Source organism: Dunckerocampus dactyliophorus, chromosome 3 (genome assembly GCF_027744805.1).
Source record: "Dunckerocampus dactyliophorus isolate RoL2022-P2 chromosome 3, RoL_Ddac_1.1, whole genome shotgun sequence".
Classification (NCBI taxonomy): Eukaryota; Metazoa; Chordata; class Actinopteri; order Syngnathiformes; family Syngnathidae; genus Dunckerocampus; species Dunckerocampus dactyliophorus.
In genome coordinates, this window is record NC_072821.1 from 4,776,639 (window position 1) to 4,797,185 (window position 20,547).

The window sequence follows — 20,547 nt, forward strand, 5'->3', positions numbered from 1 at the left end:
ACGGCCGGTTTGTTATTATTTCACAACAGGCACAATAATTCCAAGCACAAGCCACTGTTGCAGCCGTGACCCACGCCGAGCCGGAACTCATTTATAGTAACACACGGGAGAATGATTCTTATTGATGTCTTAAACGGCTCGTTTTCTTGTGTTACATCTAGTATACAGTATGTGGTAGTACGAGTGTAAAAGTGACTACATGGGTGCTACTTCATGTCTAGAGAGCTCTAATAATGTCAAAAACATTTTATGCTCTAACTACAAAAATATTCCATCTCTAACTATGGAATTGTACTTGGACGAGTGCACTTACTCATGGTCGGGTCAGGAACCAATTAACCGTGTTAAACGAGGGATTGCTGTATATACGGAGCTATAAGAGGGAACAAAGGTGGTGGACTTTGAAGAGCAGTCTGTTTATGTTAGGCAATCAGCATTCGGTCTTGCACCATCTTTCCCGCTTACAGTAAAGGTCAGGTCAGTTTGGCTCCGGCACAGTGGGTTGTCCTAATTTTTTCATGACTGTATTTGTTTGTGTAACATAACTCTTCTACTCCTGATTTGTTGCACATAAAAGGGTTAAAAATGTGTTAAATGTACCCCTACTGTGGTGCCTGTGTTCTTATTTTCCTGACATGCACCAGTGGGTGGCGCTGTTAATGAAAGTCTGAGCACATAAGTTTTGGGATGGACTTGGCAACTAATTGGCCGTAAGTCATTGACCATTTGTCTAACAGTGATAAAGCTTTGATAACCATGCCCATTATGTGAATGCCCAAGTTGCTTCATAAAAATGATGCCTATTTTGTTTTTCATTTATAGGACATTGGCATCACAAACATTTATAAACTTGTATTAAAAGTGTGGGGGTTTTGAAACTGTGTAGATGGAGGGCTTGATATGTGTCATTGTCAACACTCCCGATTTCCCGGAAGTGTAGGTGCACCCTTTTTTTTCGGTTTCACATTGAAACAAAGCCCACAGGACGTTTGCTCACGCACACGCACTTAACATTGACGTGACATATAATTGATTCATTGTGAGTGCGGATGCAATTCACAATTTACTATAGCACATACAACGTCATACAGCGTCCACCACCTGGGCCCTCGGGGAAATCAAGAGTGCATCTGTGTTGTGTGCCACAGCAACCAGCAAGAGGTGCATTACTCACACTATTACATCCATATTACACACTAGGCCTACTATTAGGGGTGTCAAGATATCGCGAGATTAAAACGTGACCTTGTTTGGAAAAATAGCGTCTCGTGGGCATTAGGACCGGTACAATAATAAATGAATTCATCACACAATAGATGAAAATGAACTTGATCATTTTTACGGCTTCCATATATTGCCATGTGCATGCACCTCTGTTGTCCTTGTCTCTCACCTCCAAACAGGCAGGAAGAGAGTTCACTCTGTGCATGGCCTTCAGCACCTTGGCACGTTTGTTGCATAGAACAACGGCATGAATGGACTGAGCCCTTTTGTCTGTCATAGAGTGCAGAAGAGTGTAACGTAGTGGATATTTAATTAGTAGATTCATTGATTTTTTTTTTTCATTGTACTTTTCCTATTAGTAATGTTAAAATCTTGTCTCGCCCCGTTCTCCTGGACCCAATCTTGTGTATCGTCTCGTCTAGTGAACTGTCTTATGACACCCCTACCTACTATACATATTACAGTTTTCAGTTGTATTGGAACATGAATTGTTTTGGCAACATCTTACGTTAAGGTTTTTTTATGTGAATGGTTGTAAATGAAACATTTACCTGCAGTGTTGTACGTATATGACCAAGCATGCAGCAGAGTAAAGGGCATCCGGGTGGGACAAGATCCGATCTGTAGGGGCTTGCGGGCGGGGGGTGGGGGTGCAGGATGTAGATGCCTGCAGCACTGAGTTATCACCCGGGTGTCAAGGCGCAATGAGAGCACAGGTTTCCACACCGGGACTCCACGCCTGCTCTTCTTATCAGACACCGCCGTGATTGACGGCCCGAATTTTCCGCCTGCCAGCTGATTTCATCACACGGCTATGGGTCCAATTTAATTTGGGGGTAGAGGGCAGGCTTTTGTCAGTACGGATGAGATAAGGCTGCTGCTTTTACAAACCCTTTAAACAAACGGAGCAGGCAAGGGCCTGTCAGTTGGCAGTGATCCCCCCCCACCACCACCCTGTACTTCCTCCCAACACACTTGTGATTCTACCAACTGGATTTAATGAATCGCCGTACCTCACATTTACATCCTCATGCCAAAAAGGGGTGATAGGAAGTTGGAATGTGGAGAGAGGTGGAGAATTGTTAGAGGACAGCAAGTTCACCACAAACTCTATGAACATTATTTAATTGGCTGTTTTCCAAGAAAGTTTTGAGGTGGATTTGGTGCTGGCGGGTGGCCGGTTGGGGGATCTCTGAAAAGCATCGGCACATCAGGGTGCTGCATAGTCAACTTTTTAGACACAACCAACGCAGTTAAGCATGAATAATGTCCAATATACTGTATACAAATATACACACAGTAAGTGTTAGTTTATATTTCAAAGACCAAATTGATTTACTTTCTTACATCTGTAAGAATGAGTTGCTTGATCAACCTCCATTTCTACAGAACGGCTTTAAATTGTTGACCCATTTTGTGGTCCCTGAAACAGGCCTTTTTGTATAAGTCTGAAATACACATTATTTTTCAGTTTTGGGTAACCTTATGTTTTTTTGTGTTACCTCTGGCACTTCACCACTTTCCTTTGTACCATTTCAAGCTATTCATTGGACTTGAATGACTCGAATTTCAATAGATAACTGGAAAAAATTGGAATGTTATAAAACGTTTGACCGGTAGTGTACAGCTTGTACAATAATACAAGTGTAAACATGTGATTTTCGTCTCAATTGACAGCTAATGACTGAATGCATAGTTTGCTCTTTGACTTTACTTTAGTTTTCGGAAGGCTGAGCATACTTAGGATTAAATAAAGTTTGCTTCTTCCTACTCCTTTTGGACACGTGGAACTGTGAATTAAATGAAATGATGTATTTCTTTGTAACTTGTATGCATGTTCAAATCAAATTAAACCATTACCATTATGTTCTAACACCATCTCCATTGTCACATATGTACTATTTTTCATAATAGCCCTTCATGTTAACACAATGGCCTTTAAACTTCAACACACTTAGATTAAATATTCTTGAATACCTTTTTTTTTTACACCAGGAAAGTACGTCATCTTCTATCTACTTTGGTAATGTCTTACAAAAAGAGCCTCCAGGCTTCTGCTATTAAAAGAAAAAGAAACCTTCAGAAAGAATAATGCGCTCGCTGTGTTTTTTTTTTTTTTTTTTTTTTTTTTCAAGCTGTGATTTTAAATACACGCTTCAGAGTGGGGGAGGGCCAATGAGGGTCTTCGTCTGCCGTGGAGTGACGGACAGAAAGGAGGGAGGATGAACGTGGGGAGGGAAGGGTGGAAGAGCGCCTCCCCCTCTCATAGACAGGCGTGTCGAAGAGAAGTTGAAAGAAAGCCAATGCCAGCAGTCTTTCTGGCCCCTCTCCTGGGTGCTGCTGTCCAACTGAATCAACAGCAAGGTCCACACCAGTCTATTATTATCTCTTTAAGCTCATGGATTCCACCTGCACCGTCTCCACCCTGATGAACTGGTCTGCTGTGTGGGAGATCAGGGAAGGAGGGAGGGATGGTGGAATGCTGCTGGCTTTAATTAGTGTGGTCTATCTTGGGTAGAAGAGTGGATTTGGATGCTGATTGTAATAGAAGAGATGTCAATAATACAGTAATTTTATCTTAAATTACAAATTTGCCGGCTTCTACGATGCAAAACAGGCGGGACATTGACTGTTTGAAAAGGACTAGCGGAAAGTTGGAACTGCGGTGTGAAGTTTTAACACCCAAGACTAATTTCTCCTGTGCTGTTGTGTTGAAAGCAGTTGTCGCTGTACAACAAGATGCAGACACAGACCAAGAGTCTCGCTCTACTACTACGGCTCTGATACTCCAATTTTGCGGAATGTCTGTGTAAACAAGGCGAAATTGCTACATTTTCCCTTGCCTTGACTCTTCTTTTTGTTTACAGAATTTGCTCATAGCGGGGCTGTGGTTTATTTACTCAACTGCAGAGAGTACCAGGAGTTTATTAGGGTCTGTATTAGTACACATGAATTTTTATAATAATATTATACTGTACATTATATATACATATATATATATATATATATATATATATATATATAACAGAACAGCGCAAAATGGTGTGCTTCAACAGAGTGTAGTTTAATATTGTACATCGCAAAAGACGATTAATACAGATAAAAAGCCAGCATTTCAGGAAATGCTCCAAATGTTATATTGCCTGTGAGAAAATACATGTTCCTCAACTTTACAGCATGAAAGATGACATATTAAAGGAAATATTGCATTATTATGATATATTATTATGTATTATTATCATTATATATTACCATAACATTAGTGATTTATTTGGTCTCAAAAGAGGTTGACAATAATATCGTTTAGCACCTGCATTGTTTTGTCCATCCGTCCAGTTTCTATGCCGCTTATCTCATTAGGGTCGCCGGGGTATGTTGGAGCCTAATATACAGTAATCCCTCGTTTATCGCAGTTGATTGGTTATATGAATTTTCCCAAAGTAGGATTGCATATTTATAAATGGAGTGTTTCATGGTTAGAGCATAGAAAACCTGGTTAGGACCTTCTAATTACGGTTTTTAACATTATTAGAGCCCTCTATACATGAACGAACACACCTATAGTCACCCTTACACTCATATACCCAACATAGCAGACATAATACAAGTAAAGAAGGCTTTTAAGATATAAATAAGGCTTATGCTTGTGTGTGTTGTTATAAATGTGTTCCCTATGGGAGCAGAGTAAGTGGTGGACAGGAAGTGACATCAGGGGTTCAGAGTTGTGTGTCGTCTTGCTGGTTGTTACGGCCATACTAGTAGCTCGTTTTCATTACAGAACTTTATTAGGGGTTATTGTGCCTGTTGTGAAATAATTTAAGCCTGTTGTTCTGGCGATCAAGTCTGGTGGTTGTGTCTCACCGAGCATTACAGTAACATCACTGCCACCTAGTGACTTGTGTAGACTACTACGTCAGTGTCTATGAACGAGTTTTGTATTTTAGTGGATTAAGACATTTTTATGCTTTAAAATGCTTAATTCAGGCAAAAAAAACTGTCAACCGGTTGCTAGTCTTGCGATACCCGGTGCATGTCTCTACAATCCATTAATCTAAGGATTTATGGCCGATTCCTATCCAGGAGACTGCTATCGATGCAGCCGCATCTCTCACTTGTCAAACCGGGTATCCAATCGCATAGGTTTATAGTTCACAACCCTAGTTCGTTGATACCCAACAAATGTATGGTGTTATATGAAATAAATGTCAATAAAAATGAAAAACGTAATACATTATTTTATATTTTAGTGATATATTGAATGAGATTTGTTTTAGATTTGGCACAAACACAGCCTCCATAGGAACGTCTTCAGAAATGGCCGATGATTGTAATTATATTATAGAGCAGCTTCATATTCAATGCATATTCAATATTTACAATCTAACAAACATCACTTGTATGCCAGCAAATGCTTGTCGCCTTACCATGGTGAGTTTGAAATGATGTGACACATTATTATTGTTGTTTAAGTGCCGATCTCTCCCTCCCCACTGCTGTTTGATGAAAGACTCTGTCTCCCTCCTCACCCCCTTATGCTGAGTGGCATGAAACACCACCTTTAAAATGTTAATTGCAGCTTGATTAGGATAGACACTGGCAATTAAAAAGAAAAAGCAAACCCAAACACTAATTGCAGGAGAGGAAACAAGGGGCATGATAAGACTTCAAAACACGCCACCGCGACGGCTTGTCTTCCAAATAGTCCCAGCCACCACCACCCTCCCCCGCACCCCTCCCTGCCGCCACCGTCTCCACTTTAACTCACCAAAACATTTGCTCTGATTGGTCGCTCTGTCCACGAAGACTTTCGCTGAGATGACGTTGCCAAAAGGGAGGAACATTTGCATGAGCTCGGCGTCACCGAATTCCTGGGGCAGGTGATAAATAAACAGGTTGCAACCCTCTGGCCCTGGTGAAGAGAGGAGATGCAACGAGGTTATGATTCCACATAAACAGGGAGCTCTCTCTGACCGAATACACCCAAATATGGAAGCCATATACTGTACATCATAAAAACACCAACTGTTTGTTTTTGTATTGTGCAACAACAGACGCGTGGCAGACAAGCGATGGTCATTCATCTGACACCAACAAGGCATAAATATGACCCAAGTAATTGAAATATGGATTTATGTACATTGATATTCTAGCATTTTAACATTAATACATCATTTTGTGGCCTTATTCAGTGCTATTTTTTTTAACGATTTACCATAAATGCTTCATGCTAATGCCTCTGTATACTAACTGCTCTTATAGTTGCCAGGTGTGTGGTCTACAAATGCAAATAACCTCCGTTGTCTCTAATTAAACCCAGGTAAAAAAAACAGGCTTCCGTAAATTCTGAACAATGGAAGGCACCGGAATATAAGCCACACCAATTGGAAAAGAGAAAAACAATTTTGTACATATATAGGCTGCAGGTGTCCACGTTGTAGCATGGGGTATTTACACTGAAATACACACTATAAACCTTGCAATCCTACCTACACTTTGTGTTCCCAGGGTCACTCGTTAGCTTAGATGAGTCAGAGACGGGGCCCTTTTTTTTTTTTTTTTAAAACAGCTGCCACGGTCCAAGCAGTCTAAGCAGAAGCTGTAGTAACTCTACACTTGATCAAACTTACTTAAGATTTGTCAGATCCAAATGAAATTACTGCATAAGACTTCAAAACATGTGATATGATTGTCAACTCACTACTTCTTGAATCAGCACTCATCCTCATGGGAGCTGTAGTTCTCTTAGCCATAAATTAGCCACATCATTGTTTCAGCTGCAGGGTTCAAAGCACGTGAAACAAGTAGCGGCTTAAAGACCGGAATTTACCGTACTTAATAAATGACCAAGTTATCAGCTACATTTTCATGCACTCCAAATAACCGTCAAAGGTAAAATTTAAGCTGTTGCATTTGATGAGTTTTCCACTATTGGAAATAAGAGCAAATATGATATCTTGCTTGTTTCCAAACTTTAATTCGAGCATTTATTGGAATTGGATCTTATTTGTCTTACTTTTCTGAATTACTGCTTGTGTGAAGTGTTGCTTTGAGTAACATAATGCTGCCATAGCAGAGGTCTGCGTGGGCGCATGTAACGGATGCCAGCTGGTGCAGCTGTGCAGATATACTGTACGTTGGTAAGCCTCACTCCCTGACACCTTAAGAGTCGTGCTGGACATCAAGTTGACAACCCAGGTTTTTAGCTCGTCTGCTAGCACTCTCGACTGTCATTCTGCAGACCTTGGTTTGGCCCCGGGGCTGGCTGAACCAGGAGGGTTTACACATGTTTTACTTCTTGAGACAGCAGACTAGTTAAGACTGAATCAACAATACCTCTGCTGGTTGCTGCCAAGTAGTGTACTCCAGTTTGCCTTCATTGCTTCAAGGCTCAATCACCAATCCATTGCGATGCCCATGTGATGATAATAGATTCTGTGTTCATATAGTTTTTAGGTTCCGGACAGTGACCCTGGCATGCACTGCCCCTGCTTTGGTAACACTTCATTTCATTCATCACTCCTATATATACTGCTCAAAAAAATTAGAGGAACACTTCAAAAACACATCAGATCTAAACTGGGGGAAAAATGATCTTGAATATCTTTCCTGATAAGTGGGTGATGTATTAGTAACAAAATGATGCCACATCATTTGATAGAAATGAAAATCTCCTAATGAGACTACGGATGGTGTCCTGGGGGATCTCCTCCCAGATCTGGACCAGGGCATCAATGAGCTCCTGGACAGTCTGAGGAGCAACCTGGCGGCGCCGGATGGACCTAAACATAATGTCCCAGAGGTGTTCTATTGGGTTTAGGTCAGGTGAACGTGGGGGCCAGTCAATGGTATCAATTCCTTCATCCTCCAGGAACTACCTGTGTACACTAGCCACATGAGGTCGGGCATTGTCGTGGACCAGGAGGAACCCAGGTCCCACTGCACCAGCCTAGGTTCTGACAATGGGTCCAAGGATTTCATCCCGATACCTAATAGTAGTCAGGGTGCCGTTATCTAACCTGTAGAGGTCTGTGCGTCCTTCCAGGGATATGCCTCCCCAGACCATCACTGACCCACCACCAAACCGGTCATGCTGAATGATGTTGCAGGCAGCATAACGTTCTCCACGGCATCTCCAGACCCTTTCACGTCTGTCGCATGTGCTCAGGTTGAACTTGCTCTCATCAGTGAAGAGCACAGGGCACCAGTGGTGTAGTTGCCAATTCTGGTGGTCTATGGCAAATGCCAGTCGAGCTCTACGGTGCTGGGCAGTGAGCACAGGGCCCACTACAGGACGTCGGGCCCTCAGGCCACCCTCATGGAGCCTGTTTCTGATTGTTTGGTCAAAAAAATATTCACACCAGTGGCCTGCTGGAGGTCATTTTGTAGGGCTCTGGCAGTGTTCATCCTGTTCCTCCTTGCACAAAGGAGCAGATACCGATCCTGCTGAGGGTTGAAGGGCCTTCTATGGCCCTGTCCAGCTCTCCTGGAGTAACTACCTGTCTCCTGGAATCTCCTCCATGCGTCCAGGTACCGTTGTGATGCCCTGGTCCAGATCTGGGAGGAGATCCCCCAGGACAGCATCCGTAGTCTCATTAGGAGCATGCCAGGCATGCGTACAAGCACGTGGGGGCCACACAAACTACTGAGAATCATTTTGAGTTGCTACAATGACATTTTAGCCAAATGGACCAGTGTGCTGCATCATTTTTTCACTTTCATTTTTGGGGTGTCTTTGATTTCCCCCCTCTATAGGGTGATCATTTTCATTTCTATCAAATGATGTGGCATCATTTTGTTACTAATACATCACCCACTTATTATCAGGAAAGATATTCAAGATCATTTTTCCCCAGTTTAGATCTGATGTGTTTTCCAAGTGTTCCTCTAATTTTTTTGAGCAGTATATAATACTCATGTAGCTCTAAACTATCTCCTACATACAATCATACAGATGAATAATTGAGACGTGAGAAACAATGTCAAAAAGAGTAATTTAACGTCAGCGTACATCCTTTTTTTTTTTCTTTTGCTTTATTACATGTGATGCCAGGGCCCGCTTGAGTGAGCACTCTTACTCTAGGAATGGCGCTAAATGATTATGCGTGCCGATAATTAATCTGATGAATATTTATAACCACTTAAACACATTGTAATGGACTGATTAAGCAGTGCGAGTTTGAATTAGTGCGCTTTTTGAATAATGACAGAGTAACTTTTCGTTTCGACGTTAATGTTCTTTAAATGCGGAGCCTTTTTTCCCCCTCTTTCCCCTTCCCTTCCGTTGCTAATTCAAAACAGCACAGCAACATGAGAATAGAACACGGCAATTATCACCTTTTTTATCTTGGGTGGCTCGCTCGCTCTTACCTTCCCTCTGTTGCTGGGGGATGATGGTCGGTTGCTGTGGGAACGCTTGGCTGATCGGCGCATAGGCGGCGGGGTAGGCTGCTGTTGCGAAAGCGGGGATAGATAAAGCAAGAACAAGCGGGGGAATTGCTCGCATGTGCATTTTTTTACACTTGATGCAACAAAATAAGTGTGAGGAAAGACGTAGTATGTTAATGAGACAGCGATGAGGAAGTCATTTCTCATGTTGGCTATGACAAGTCAGATCGTCAGCTCTTTGTGTATTTTTGGAATGACAACACTTTTTTCTGTGTGATGGTGTACAATCAAGTCAAAAATCCTTTGGAAATCCTAATGTAAAGCAGCCTAATCCTGGTGGTAATTACAGCTATCTTTACTTGTCATAGTGTGACAAACACACACAGAGAGAGAGAGAGAGAGAGAGAGAGAGAGAGGCACAGATGGAGTGAGTGAGTGACGAGATGAAGATGGCGGACAGACGGATCACCTGCGTAGTGTTGGACGCCGGCGTAAGCCTGCTGGAGAGGGTCGGTCACCGTCGGACTCTGTGCTGCAAGAGAGGCAGGGGCAGGTGGGAAACAAAGAGGGTGTGGAAAGTGGTCAAGAGAGGATCTGTTTCCACTCGGCAGTACAGATGGTTCTGTGTGGTTCAGACTGTGAAGAGTACCAAGATAAAACTGATGAGTACCCTACCATGGTGCCATATGGAACCACTACCTAAAGGGTGGAGCTAGACACGTTGCAGTCTGTTGAGCGTGTTTACATGACCGACTTTTATCTGGTTTTCCTATGAACATTTCCAACTCAGCAGTTTTCAGCCTTCCGCACTGGACAGAATAAGCTCGACTATTTATTGCAATGTCGTGTTGCACACTGATTCTATGTCACTGTCGCAAATATTGCCAAACCGCCTACAAACCTAATGCCGACATGCAAAGCGGTTCCCGTTCCAAACTTTACCCATGGCGAGCTGAAAGTGAATGGCAGCACTTTGTGGAAATCTGGCAAAATTGACTGCTGGGACCCATCAGGGGGTGCAAGATCGTACCGAGAGTTGGCGGATATTTGGGTTGCCATCTCCCTCAGTTCTTCAAAATTGCCTGTTCGACCCAGATGTTTGCATCAAATATTAATAAGGTGCCAAACAAACCACTTTGTAGTTGATTACAATGGACGCTGTCTTTGCATAATGCACACGCAGGGGAGTGGGAGTCCTGTCACTTCTCCAGGAATCATTCCCAGACAGCATCAAGGAGCCGAGGACAGGCTGACACATGTCAAATTAACCAGAATGGATTGAAGGATGAAATGATGGATTCATCATCATAGTGGGGTCGGTCGCTCAGAAATCTGCCAAAGACTCAGCTGACTGGCCCCTGAAGCTTAAAACGCTTCAAATCAAAAAGACATGTCACTGGAGGGTAAAGTGGGGGGAAAAAAAGACCTCCTGTCAACTTTTAAAACGAAGCATGTGACACAACTCAACTTGTCACCGGAGACAAGTCGTTAATCAAGTGATGTTGTCATTGTTATAAAGACAACAAATCGTTGCTGCAAACTCACCTGGGTACGGGTGAATGCCGTTGGTGTAGATGGGCTCTGATGTGGGTTGCCCGTTGCTTTGGGGGGCCAGGGCGCTGAATCCGTTGACTCCGATGGGGGTGGCTATGCTGGGGACAGCTGTTGCAGAGATGCCCGGGGGTGTGCTGGTGCCTGCAAATACGAAAAGGAGACAAAATTACAACAACTGTATAAACTGGATCACCATCAGTGTGTATACAGTCACCCCTCACCACATTGCGGATTCACTCTATCACATTACTGCAAACATGTATTAATTCATCAATCATGCTGTTTCACGGTTAAGAAAACAAAACTTGATCGCTAGAACAACAGGCTTTTATTGAACGTATAAATGATCCCACAACAAGCATAATAATAATAGCATAATGATAATAACATGGGATACTGTTGCGGCTGTTCCCACACAAAGCTGAAACTCAACTCTGAACCCCCGATGTCACTTCCTGTCCGTCTGTCACTCAGCTCCTCTAGGTAAGACATTTGCTGCAACACGCACGAGCACGAGGGGCTTAGATGGCTTATTTTCTCTGATTACATATTGGGTAATACATGTCTTATTTCATGTCTTGAGGGCTCTAATAATGTTAAAAACCACATTTAAGAAGATCGCAAACAGGTTTCCTATGCCATTTCTACAAAATATTCCATTTATAAAGAAGGAATGCCACTTTGCGGAAATTCACTTATCGCGGTTGGGTCTGGAACCATTTAACTGCGATAAACGAGGGATTACTCTACAGTGAAACAGTGTTGAGCGACACACGTAGCGGTACATGCAGGGAAACTCAGTTATTCTAGAGTCAAAATTGTCATAAAGTGGACAATGTAATGTACAATTATGCACAATTAATCCCATCAAAATGTCCCACCACTAACAGTCCAAATCCCAATCAGATCATATAAAACGAGGATTAGCATCATTTAAGGAAATGGAAGAATGTTGGTGCATATTTGAAAATGGTAATCATCCATTGACCCAAATGTAAGACTTAAATATGAGGAGACTGCCGAACATGGTTTGGATTTAGGATGCTGTATCTTCACTACTCTGCTTCACGGTGTCACCTTGTCAGCGGCCTTTTGTGCTGATGGATTTTTGTTATTTTTGTAATCCAAGGGAAAGGACGTTTAAGGCATCTGGGATTACGTTTCATAGGCGCTACCTGATATATGTAGGCCTTATGGATTACAAATGCTTCGTACGGTGTGGAGCCACTTTATTTAATGCATTAGCGATGACCCTGCCTTTCAGGCGGCCTGCCTACTTAGTGTCGAGCCGTCAAAGCTGCTCGTGACAACGGCCGAGAAGGTAAATCAGACCCAGGTCCGGGATTATCAAGCGCAAATCTTTTTGCTCTTATATTTGCTAAGCCAAGGACTCGGCATCCAAAGTCATCAGGATTGACGGCATTCCCAGATGACACTGTCACAGAGGCGTGGAGCGAGCGACTGACAGCAAGGCGGTGAGAGATAATGAGAGGGAGAGGTAATGCGGCTGCCATTGAATGTGAGGGAATGCTGTACATGTCCTCACGTCAGGCCTCCTTCAGTGCAAGGCTTGGTCGGCTTCACTGAGCCCCCAGAATGCCCCCAGCCTTAAAAAATGTAACAAGGGCGTATGGAGAAAGGCCTTGGATGAATTTGTTACAGCTGCTTGCAGTAAAAATGAGTGCCCCTATGTGTGCTGGAAATGCTTGCAAATAGTTTTCCTTCTTTTTTTATATATTCGGTTTCCAATATTTGTAAAGTGTTCACATTTTAGATGAATTATGTTTGGACGAGGAGCTACTCTGATCTGCTTTCTGTTTGAACCGTTATTGCAGTGATTCTCAACTGGTTGGTTGCGGGTTTTAATCTTGCACTTTTATTCTGGAGGGGATTTTTTTTAAACAGCGGGATGTCGTCTATTAACACTCCTATAGGTGGCGCTCTGGAGTGAAGAAGACCACAAGTGTGTGTGTTATTAGTCTACTGCCATTAAGATGTTGAATGGGCCTGTCCGGTCCTGACTCTTGCTGAGCCTTCGAGTTTGACCGTATTTTATGCTTACTATAAATCAGTTGTTTAAAGGAGACCTATTATACTAATTTCCGGGCCTTTTGTATTGAGCTCTGGACTGATAACCCGCACAGAAAGCTTTCTAGATCTTCCAGATTCTGCACCTCTTCCTGCAGTGTTTCCTGCCTCCCGCCCAAACGGTCTGTGTAATTTACTCCACCCGCGGCCCTCCTCCAGGTACACCTCCCGCCGAGCGCACTCCGCTGTGATTGGTCACACTCCCAAGCGATCCTTAGGACTTCCGGACAGCTGCCGGACCCCTTTTGTCCGATTACTTACACAAAATTACTTACACGCTCTTCACCTACGATTGCGTGGCCTCCCAGAACAACACCAGCATCATTAAATTTGCGGATGACATTACAGTCATCGGACTGATCACCGGTGGTGGAAACATCATACAGAAGAGAGGTGGCGGACCTCATAGCTTGGTGTCGTGATAACAATCTCCTTCTCAATACAGATAAGACTAAAGAGATGATCATCGACCCAAGAACAAGGGAAAAGGAGCCGCATAGACCCCTGTTTATTGATGAGACTGAGGTGGAGAGGGTGAAAACCTTCAAGTTCCTTGGCACACACATCAGCGAGGACCTCACCTGGTCTCACAACACCCAACAAATTCTGAAGAAGTCCCAAAGGAGACTGTACTTCCTGAGAAGACTGAGGAAATTTGGCATGTCCACCACAATCCTTAGTTGCTTCTGTAGATGCACTATCGAAAGTGTCCTTACCGCCTCCATCACTGTTTGGTACGGTAACTGTACAACACGTGATAGGAAGGCACTCCAGCGGGTGATCAAGACCTCACAGAACATTGTTGGGGCAGCCCTCCCCTCACTGCAAGACATTTATACATCTAGAGTCCTACGCAGAACACACAACCTCATCAAGGACAGCACACATCCACAACACTCATTATTCACACTCCTACCGTCAGGCAGACGCTACAGGAGTTTGAAGTCCAGGACCACAAGGCTGGCAAACAGCTTTTACCCACAGGCCATCAGGCTTCTCAACGAAGCACTCACACACGCCGCACGCAACACACACTCATAGCACTTTATTTATTTATTACTTATTTATTTGTATATTTATTTGTATTAATGTCTCTTCTTTTTGTTGCTGCTTAATTTATTGGTATATATGTTTATGTTTCTTATGTTCTTATTCTTATTCTTTCTTGTGTTTTCTTTCTTTTCTTGGGAGAATGAACAGAATAAGATTTTCATTGCATAGTATAACTGCCTGTTTTACTATGCACATGACAATAAAACTCTTGAATCTTGAATCTTGAAAATAAACACAGTTAGGACACTGATAAGTTGTTACTTACAACTTGCTCTTCTGACTCGTCGCCACAACCAAGTTAACGTTAACGTTAACTTCAGCAACAGTTCAACAGCTTTGTGTTGGCCCATTCTCACAAAACAGTCCCGTGTGAAGTCCCGTTGGCAGATGAGATTTTTCTCTTGCTGGCCGGCAATCAGCAACTCCAACTACTTCTGCCTGACGCTTGCCTCTTTAGGCTCATCTGAACAAACATTTCCTGTGAGCCATTGCTTGACTGCTAACACCGTGAACAGAGCGAAGCAGAGCGGGGGTGCTGGGCATGCCCATATAAGGAAAGTCCAGGTTGCGTTGATATCAATGGAACTCGGTGTTTTAAAAAAACCCTCAAAAACTCTGTAAAACACAACGTGCAGAGCCGTCCAAAACTGCTTTCAGGTCTCACTTCCAAATGCGCAAACCTCATTAACTGACGTGTTGGCGTTTATGTTAAATTTCACAGATACTTTTTTTGTATATTATGGAAGTCACAATTGACAAGCTTTATGTCTGTATGTTTTACAGTGCTTCAAAGTAAAAGCTTCTGAAATTGAACTCTGCTGGAGTTTATTGAGAACCTGTTATATGTCTGCTGAGCTAGCAAGCATTAGCGTGAAGAGAAGTGAAAACCTTTTGTTCAATACTGCTGAGTTGCTGAATCAAAAATTGTTTCTGAAATGTTCATTAAACTTTCAATATAAGCACTAAAAAGTTGATTTTTTTTTTTTTTTTATAAAGTGGACTTACAGGCTTTCTTCAAACAGCGACCTTATGCCAGTTACTGTATCTACTACTGTGCTGACTCGATCTGTGTGTGGATGCAAAACAGTTTTCTCCAGCTTAATGCAGACAAAACTGAAATCGTCTGTGGCCCCCAGTAACACAGAGAAAGTGTTATTAGTCACCTTGAGACTCTTTCTCTAAAACCTCATCAGGTTACAAATCCAGGGGTGATGATGGACTCGGATCTGAACTTCAACAGCCACATTAAATCAACAACATCAGAAACTTTTTACCATCTAAAAAAACATTACCAAAATCAAGGGAATAGTGTCTAAGCCAGATTTAGAGAGACTAATCCATGCCTTTGTCTCCAGCAGGCTAAACTGTTGTAACGTCCTCCTCACCGGGCTCTCTAAACGAGCTGTACCTCAGTACATCCACAATGTTGCTGCTCGAGTCCTGACTAGAGCCAGGAAATATGACCATACTAGTCCAGTAGTCAGGTCTCTGCACCGACTTGCTGTCACCCAGAGAATGGACTTAAAAACAGCTCTGCTTGTGTAGTCTTTTCATGGTCTTGTGCCAAAGTACATCTCTGACATGGTAGAGCCACATGAACCACAGTATCTTGGGCTATGAGTAGCTCAGGTGGTGGTGCCCACAGTCAGGACTAAACACTGAGGCTGTGTTTCAGTCTTATGCTGCCAAAATCTTGAACAGTCTTCCAGAAGATGTGTGACTATCCTCAACTCCGGCAATGTTCAAATCCAGGCTGTAAACGCTTCATATGACAACTGAAAGTATTTTATCTGCACTCTTAACTTTAAATTCATTTTTGTGTTTAATGGAAGAATTTTATGGAATTTTAAAAAAATATTTTATAATTTTGTTTTTTTTAAGTGATTTTACCCTTCGTAAGGTACTTTGAATTATCTTGTGCACGATTTGTGCTCTATAAATAAACTTGCCTTGTATTCCCTGACTAAATCAAAGACAGTGGATTTTTTAAAAATCATGTTTTGACTGTGTGATGACTCTGCTTGATTGATCACCATTATTTTAAAATGTGTTGTTTGCTAAGACACTTCTACCCAAGCCACTCGTGTGTGTGTGTGTGTGTGTGTGTGTGTGTGTGTGTGTGTGTGTGTGACAGGAAGAAAAGCTGTGACTCGCATTTGTGGAAATGTTTTGTGTCACCAGTTGGTTTGCATGTGTAAGCCTCTATCATCTAGCCCTACCAGTCTTTTTTTTATAGGGCAAAGAAATACCGTCTTATTTTTGGGTCAATGTCTTAAATTCCCCTAACGTCCAAGCAGAAATTTAAGGTTACAACATTTTTTGTGTAAATGTGTTGGATTTATCCTCGGAAGACATTCAAAACCCTGAAAAGGTGTTGCAGGACATTGGTGATGAGGTGCCCGTACCTGAGGATGGTGTCATGGGAGTGGCCACCAGGCCGTTGACATTGAAAGCTGCCATTTGCTGCATTTGCGCGGCAGCGATGGCCGCCATGGGGTTCAGGTAGGACCCTTGTGTTGCTGCCATCAGGGCTGCTTGCTGTTGCATCATCTGCTGTAGGATTAAAGATCAGCGGGGACGGGAGAGGATGGCGAGGGGAGGAAGGACGAAGACAGAGACGGAGAGGAGGGTGAAATAGCCGCGGGAGCAGAACGTGTTTACTCTCACATCTCTGTTTACTTGGCCCGCGCCTTGTTCTTTCTTGGACCAAGGCGAGCGTGTTGTTGTTGCCCCCGCAGCATCATTTCCCAGCTACCCTAACGCTGGCCTCGTGTACCATCATTGTACCGCCACACCATCAATGCATGCATCTACTGTCTGTGCACTGTGCATGCAATGCTGGGAGTGAGTGGAGAAAGATAGTGAGTGGGTGAGTGGGCGATTCTCACCTGTCAGGTTGAGTTGTTAGCTACCTTGTGAGTGCAAAATCTCACAGACTTCTAACTCGGGCTGTGACTTTCATGTGTGAATATGAAATGGTGGTGTTGGTGGGGCTGGGCGGTGTAGGTTTACACCGACATGCTCTTTTTGAGTCTGAAGTGTCAAGGGAAATTTGTGAAATGTTGAAGAGACAACAGGGGGTTACAGTGGTTACAACTGTGTAAGACTGAACTGTGTTCCCAAACTGAGGATCGGGACCCAAAATTAGACAGCTGTGTAACGGTACATCATAATCACGCTTGACTATACACAGTAATCCCTTGCCACTTTGTGCTTCGAATTCACTCTATCACAGTTAACTATATGAATTAGTACGTCATTGCTGTTCTGAGGGTTGAGTACGGCAAGAAACTCTCCTAAAGCTAACGTGAGAGTCTATATTATGTCTAATATGTCTTATTTTCTCTTATAATGTCGACTATATTGGGTAATACAAATGTAAAGGTGGCTATAGGGGTGTTATTTCATGTCGACATGACTCTAATCACGTAAAAAACACATTTAGAAGGTTGTAAACATTTTCTACGCTCTAACCACAGAAATATGTGATTTATAAATAAAAACCCTACTTTGCGGAAATGTCATTACCTTCATCGTATCCACTTGTCTTTTTCCGTTTGCATATTTCACCGAGAAGGCCAAGTGTTCCCAAACAGGAAACTTTGAGAGCTCTGACTTCTCCTTTGTACAATCGCTAGCCATGATTCATGCTACCCAAAGGCTGGGCTGCACTGTATTTGTTTACGCAGTAGACACATGACTATGGGCGGTTACACCTCCTGTCCCTCACTTAATGTGTACCGTGTAGAAACTCTGTACATCTCTGGACTGTAGCGAATGATCCATACTCAAAAATCTGATTATGAATACATGTACCATTACATCTACTTGTGGGGTAAGTTTTAGCACCAATTTCACAATAAAAGCTATTTTATTGATCGTCAAGCAGACACACAATTTATCAGTAAAAGCTTGGGAAATCCCGCTGTAATGTACATATTGTATATTGATTCAAAACATCATGTATAAACAACACCATGTATAAACAATCAAAAACAGTGTAGCATCATCTAAAATGTCTTGTTACATACTGTATGCACTCACCTGCCAAAACATTAGGTACACCTGCACAATATAATACTCAAGCTGCACTAAACCAAAATAGGCACGGGAAGCATAATCGATGATTTGGTCATTAAGAATTTGGTGGAATTTATTGTTCGTTAGTTGTGTCTTGAAGCAGCTGAGGCAAAATGGAGTGCACTACTTCACTGCAACCAGCAGAGGCGCTGTTGATTTAGACACAGCTAGTTTGCTGTCTAAATAAGAAGATGAAAGAAACATTTAAAGTAATATTTAAAATATAAGCATGGGCAAAATTAATGTATTAAATTGCACATATATTTATATAGATTTAACTATGGAATATGATTTTCAAATACTTGTATTTTTTTATTGTATTTTTAATGCCTTGTTATTTCATGACAGATTTATTTATTTCATGTTCGAACAATTTATTACACAACCAGTTCACATTTTAAAATAATTAAATTGCCTTTTATTTAATGGCTCTGCAGCACATATAATGTAATTTCCTGGTTACCTTATTCAGCTATGTCATTAAAAAAATGCTCTTAGTATGATGCAGTGCAGTTTTACCCCATTGCAAGCTACATGCAGTCATGTTCATAACCAAATGAGTCATACAGTTGTTGTACTGGATCTCATTAGGTCCAGGTGTACCAAATGTTGTGTCCAGTGAGAGTCTTATACAACACATTTCTGGTGACAAACAAGTCAGGTCAAACCTGAAAATGACAAATGCATTATTTGTTTTCTTTTTTTCAAGCTCACCGTCTCCTCCCCCGCCGGGCTGAGACTTACAGCATGAGAGTAGGCGCCATAGGCCCCAAACTGGATGGTCATGGGACTGAAGATGCCGAGCTGACCCGCCATCTGGTGCATCCTGCGCAGGGTCCTCTCCTTGTCCGTGTCTGCGAATTTGACCACCAGGCTGGACGAGGCCCCCTATAGGTAGGCAACATATTAGATGACAGTTAGATATTATAGTGGTACCACAGTTTTTGTAAAGCAAAATTCTGTGTAGATTCATGTAAATATATCCTTTTCCACAGTTGTAAAGTGCAGAAATCACATTGTTTTTGCATTGAAAATGCTTGAAAAGTGCTTCAGTTTGAGTCTGACAAAGATGGAGTAAAATTTGTGTCAGAATTTGAGTAGAATTTGTGTCATTTATATAGTTTATTATTTCTTACTACTCTTATTCCTAGTGTATGGCAAGTTCTTCCTTCCAAAAGTGATCATTACCTCTACATACTGTAGGATATTTGTATTAAACTTTTAAGTACAGTCTAATAGCTTCTCATACAAGGCCTTCTTGACACACACTCACATAGCACCATCAGACTTGTGCAACAGTTCCATATGACTGATGGAAAAAATACTGGAAGAGGCAGACACACAATGCATCGTTCTCACTCACACGCACCTAACTGTCACTTCTACACAAGCTTAACTTTCACTTTTTAGAGGAGTGCAGCAACTGCGATATAGACTGTTTACCTTCCTGGTCGATGTAGAGTCCAGCGCTGTAACCAAATATATTGCTATTATTTTTTAATACATTTTGAAAACCTTTTAAATTGTGTGATCATGGACTACTTGTCCAATAGCAACGCTGTCCAAAGAACCAGGAAGAAAGGCTAAAGAGAAGCAAGACCCATCACAGTTTTCGAGCACATCCATTGATCATCACAAAAAAAATGTATAAAAACATATTAAAAACGTATTTATTTTCATTGCCGGGAGTTACGTTACCTGTTCTGTGGTCTTTGTAAAACACAACTATACACAAAGAGCATGTCTAGAACCACACTCCTTATACAGTCAAAGAAAACCAACTGAAGCCCTAATGAGCAAGTACCTTGGTGACGGAGGCAAAGAAAAAATGTAAGGAAGAAACCCTGAACCAGAAAAATAAGATACATTATTTGATATAAGTCCAATTGAGACTATGATATAACTTCCAAAGTTTTGACATCTATCAAATAAACCAGTGGAACTGAATATGGACCTGTCGTGAGCGCAGTCATTCAGCTGTCAGCATTAAATAGAAGACAGTGATTGATGTGCTCTTTTGCCAACTTTCAAACTCGAGGACGGAATTGTGATCCTAACCAGATCCCATAGGAGTTCCAGTCGCCCCTGAGGTGAAGCTCGCGGGTAATTAAATCTGACCATTCGGCGTATGAAGGGCAAAGTATCGACTAATGGCTTCTCCTT

General features: G+C 42.2%; 1 protein-coding gene across 8 annotated transcripts in view; it reads right to left on the bottom strand.

Annotated features, from left to right (window-relative positions):
- The window catches only part of celf6 (CUGBP Elav-like family member 6), a 204,569-nt gene that overhangs the window by 16,141 nt on the left and 167,881 nt on the right, over nt 1–20,547 (bottom strand). For 3 of the 8 annotated variants that reach the window (XM_054772025.1, XM_054772017.1, XM_054772018.1), the window contains 6 exons: nt 19,099–19,272; nt 16,710–16,857; nt 11,155–11,304; nt 10,079–10,141; nt 9,592–9,672; nt 5,990–6,133 (listed from right to left, as the gene is read on the bottom strand). In XM_054772025.1, the coding sequence (XP_054628000.1) occupies nt 5,990–6,133; nt 9,592–9,672; nt 10,079–10,141; nt 11,155–11,304; nt 16,710–16,857; nt 19,099–19,272 (760 nt within the window). The remainder of the gene's footprint in view (nt 1–5,989; nt 6,134–9,591; nt 9,673–10,078; nt 10,142–11,154; nt 11,305–16,709; nt 16,858–19,098; nt 19,273–20,547) is intronic. The other 5 variants (XM_054772024.1, XM_054772020.1, XM_054772023.1 and 2 more) reach the window with 5 other exon arrangements.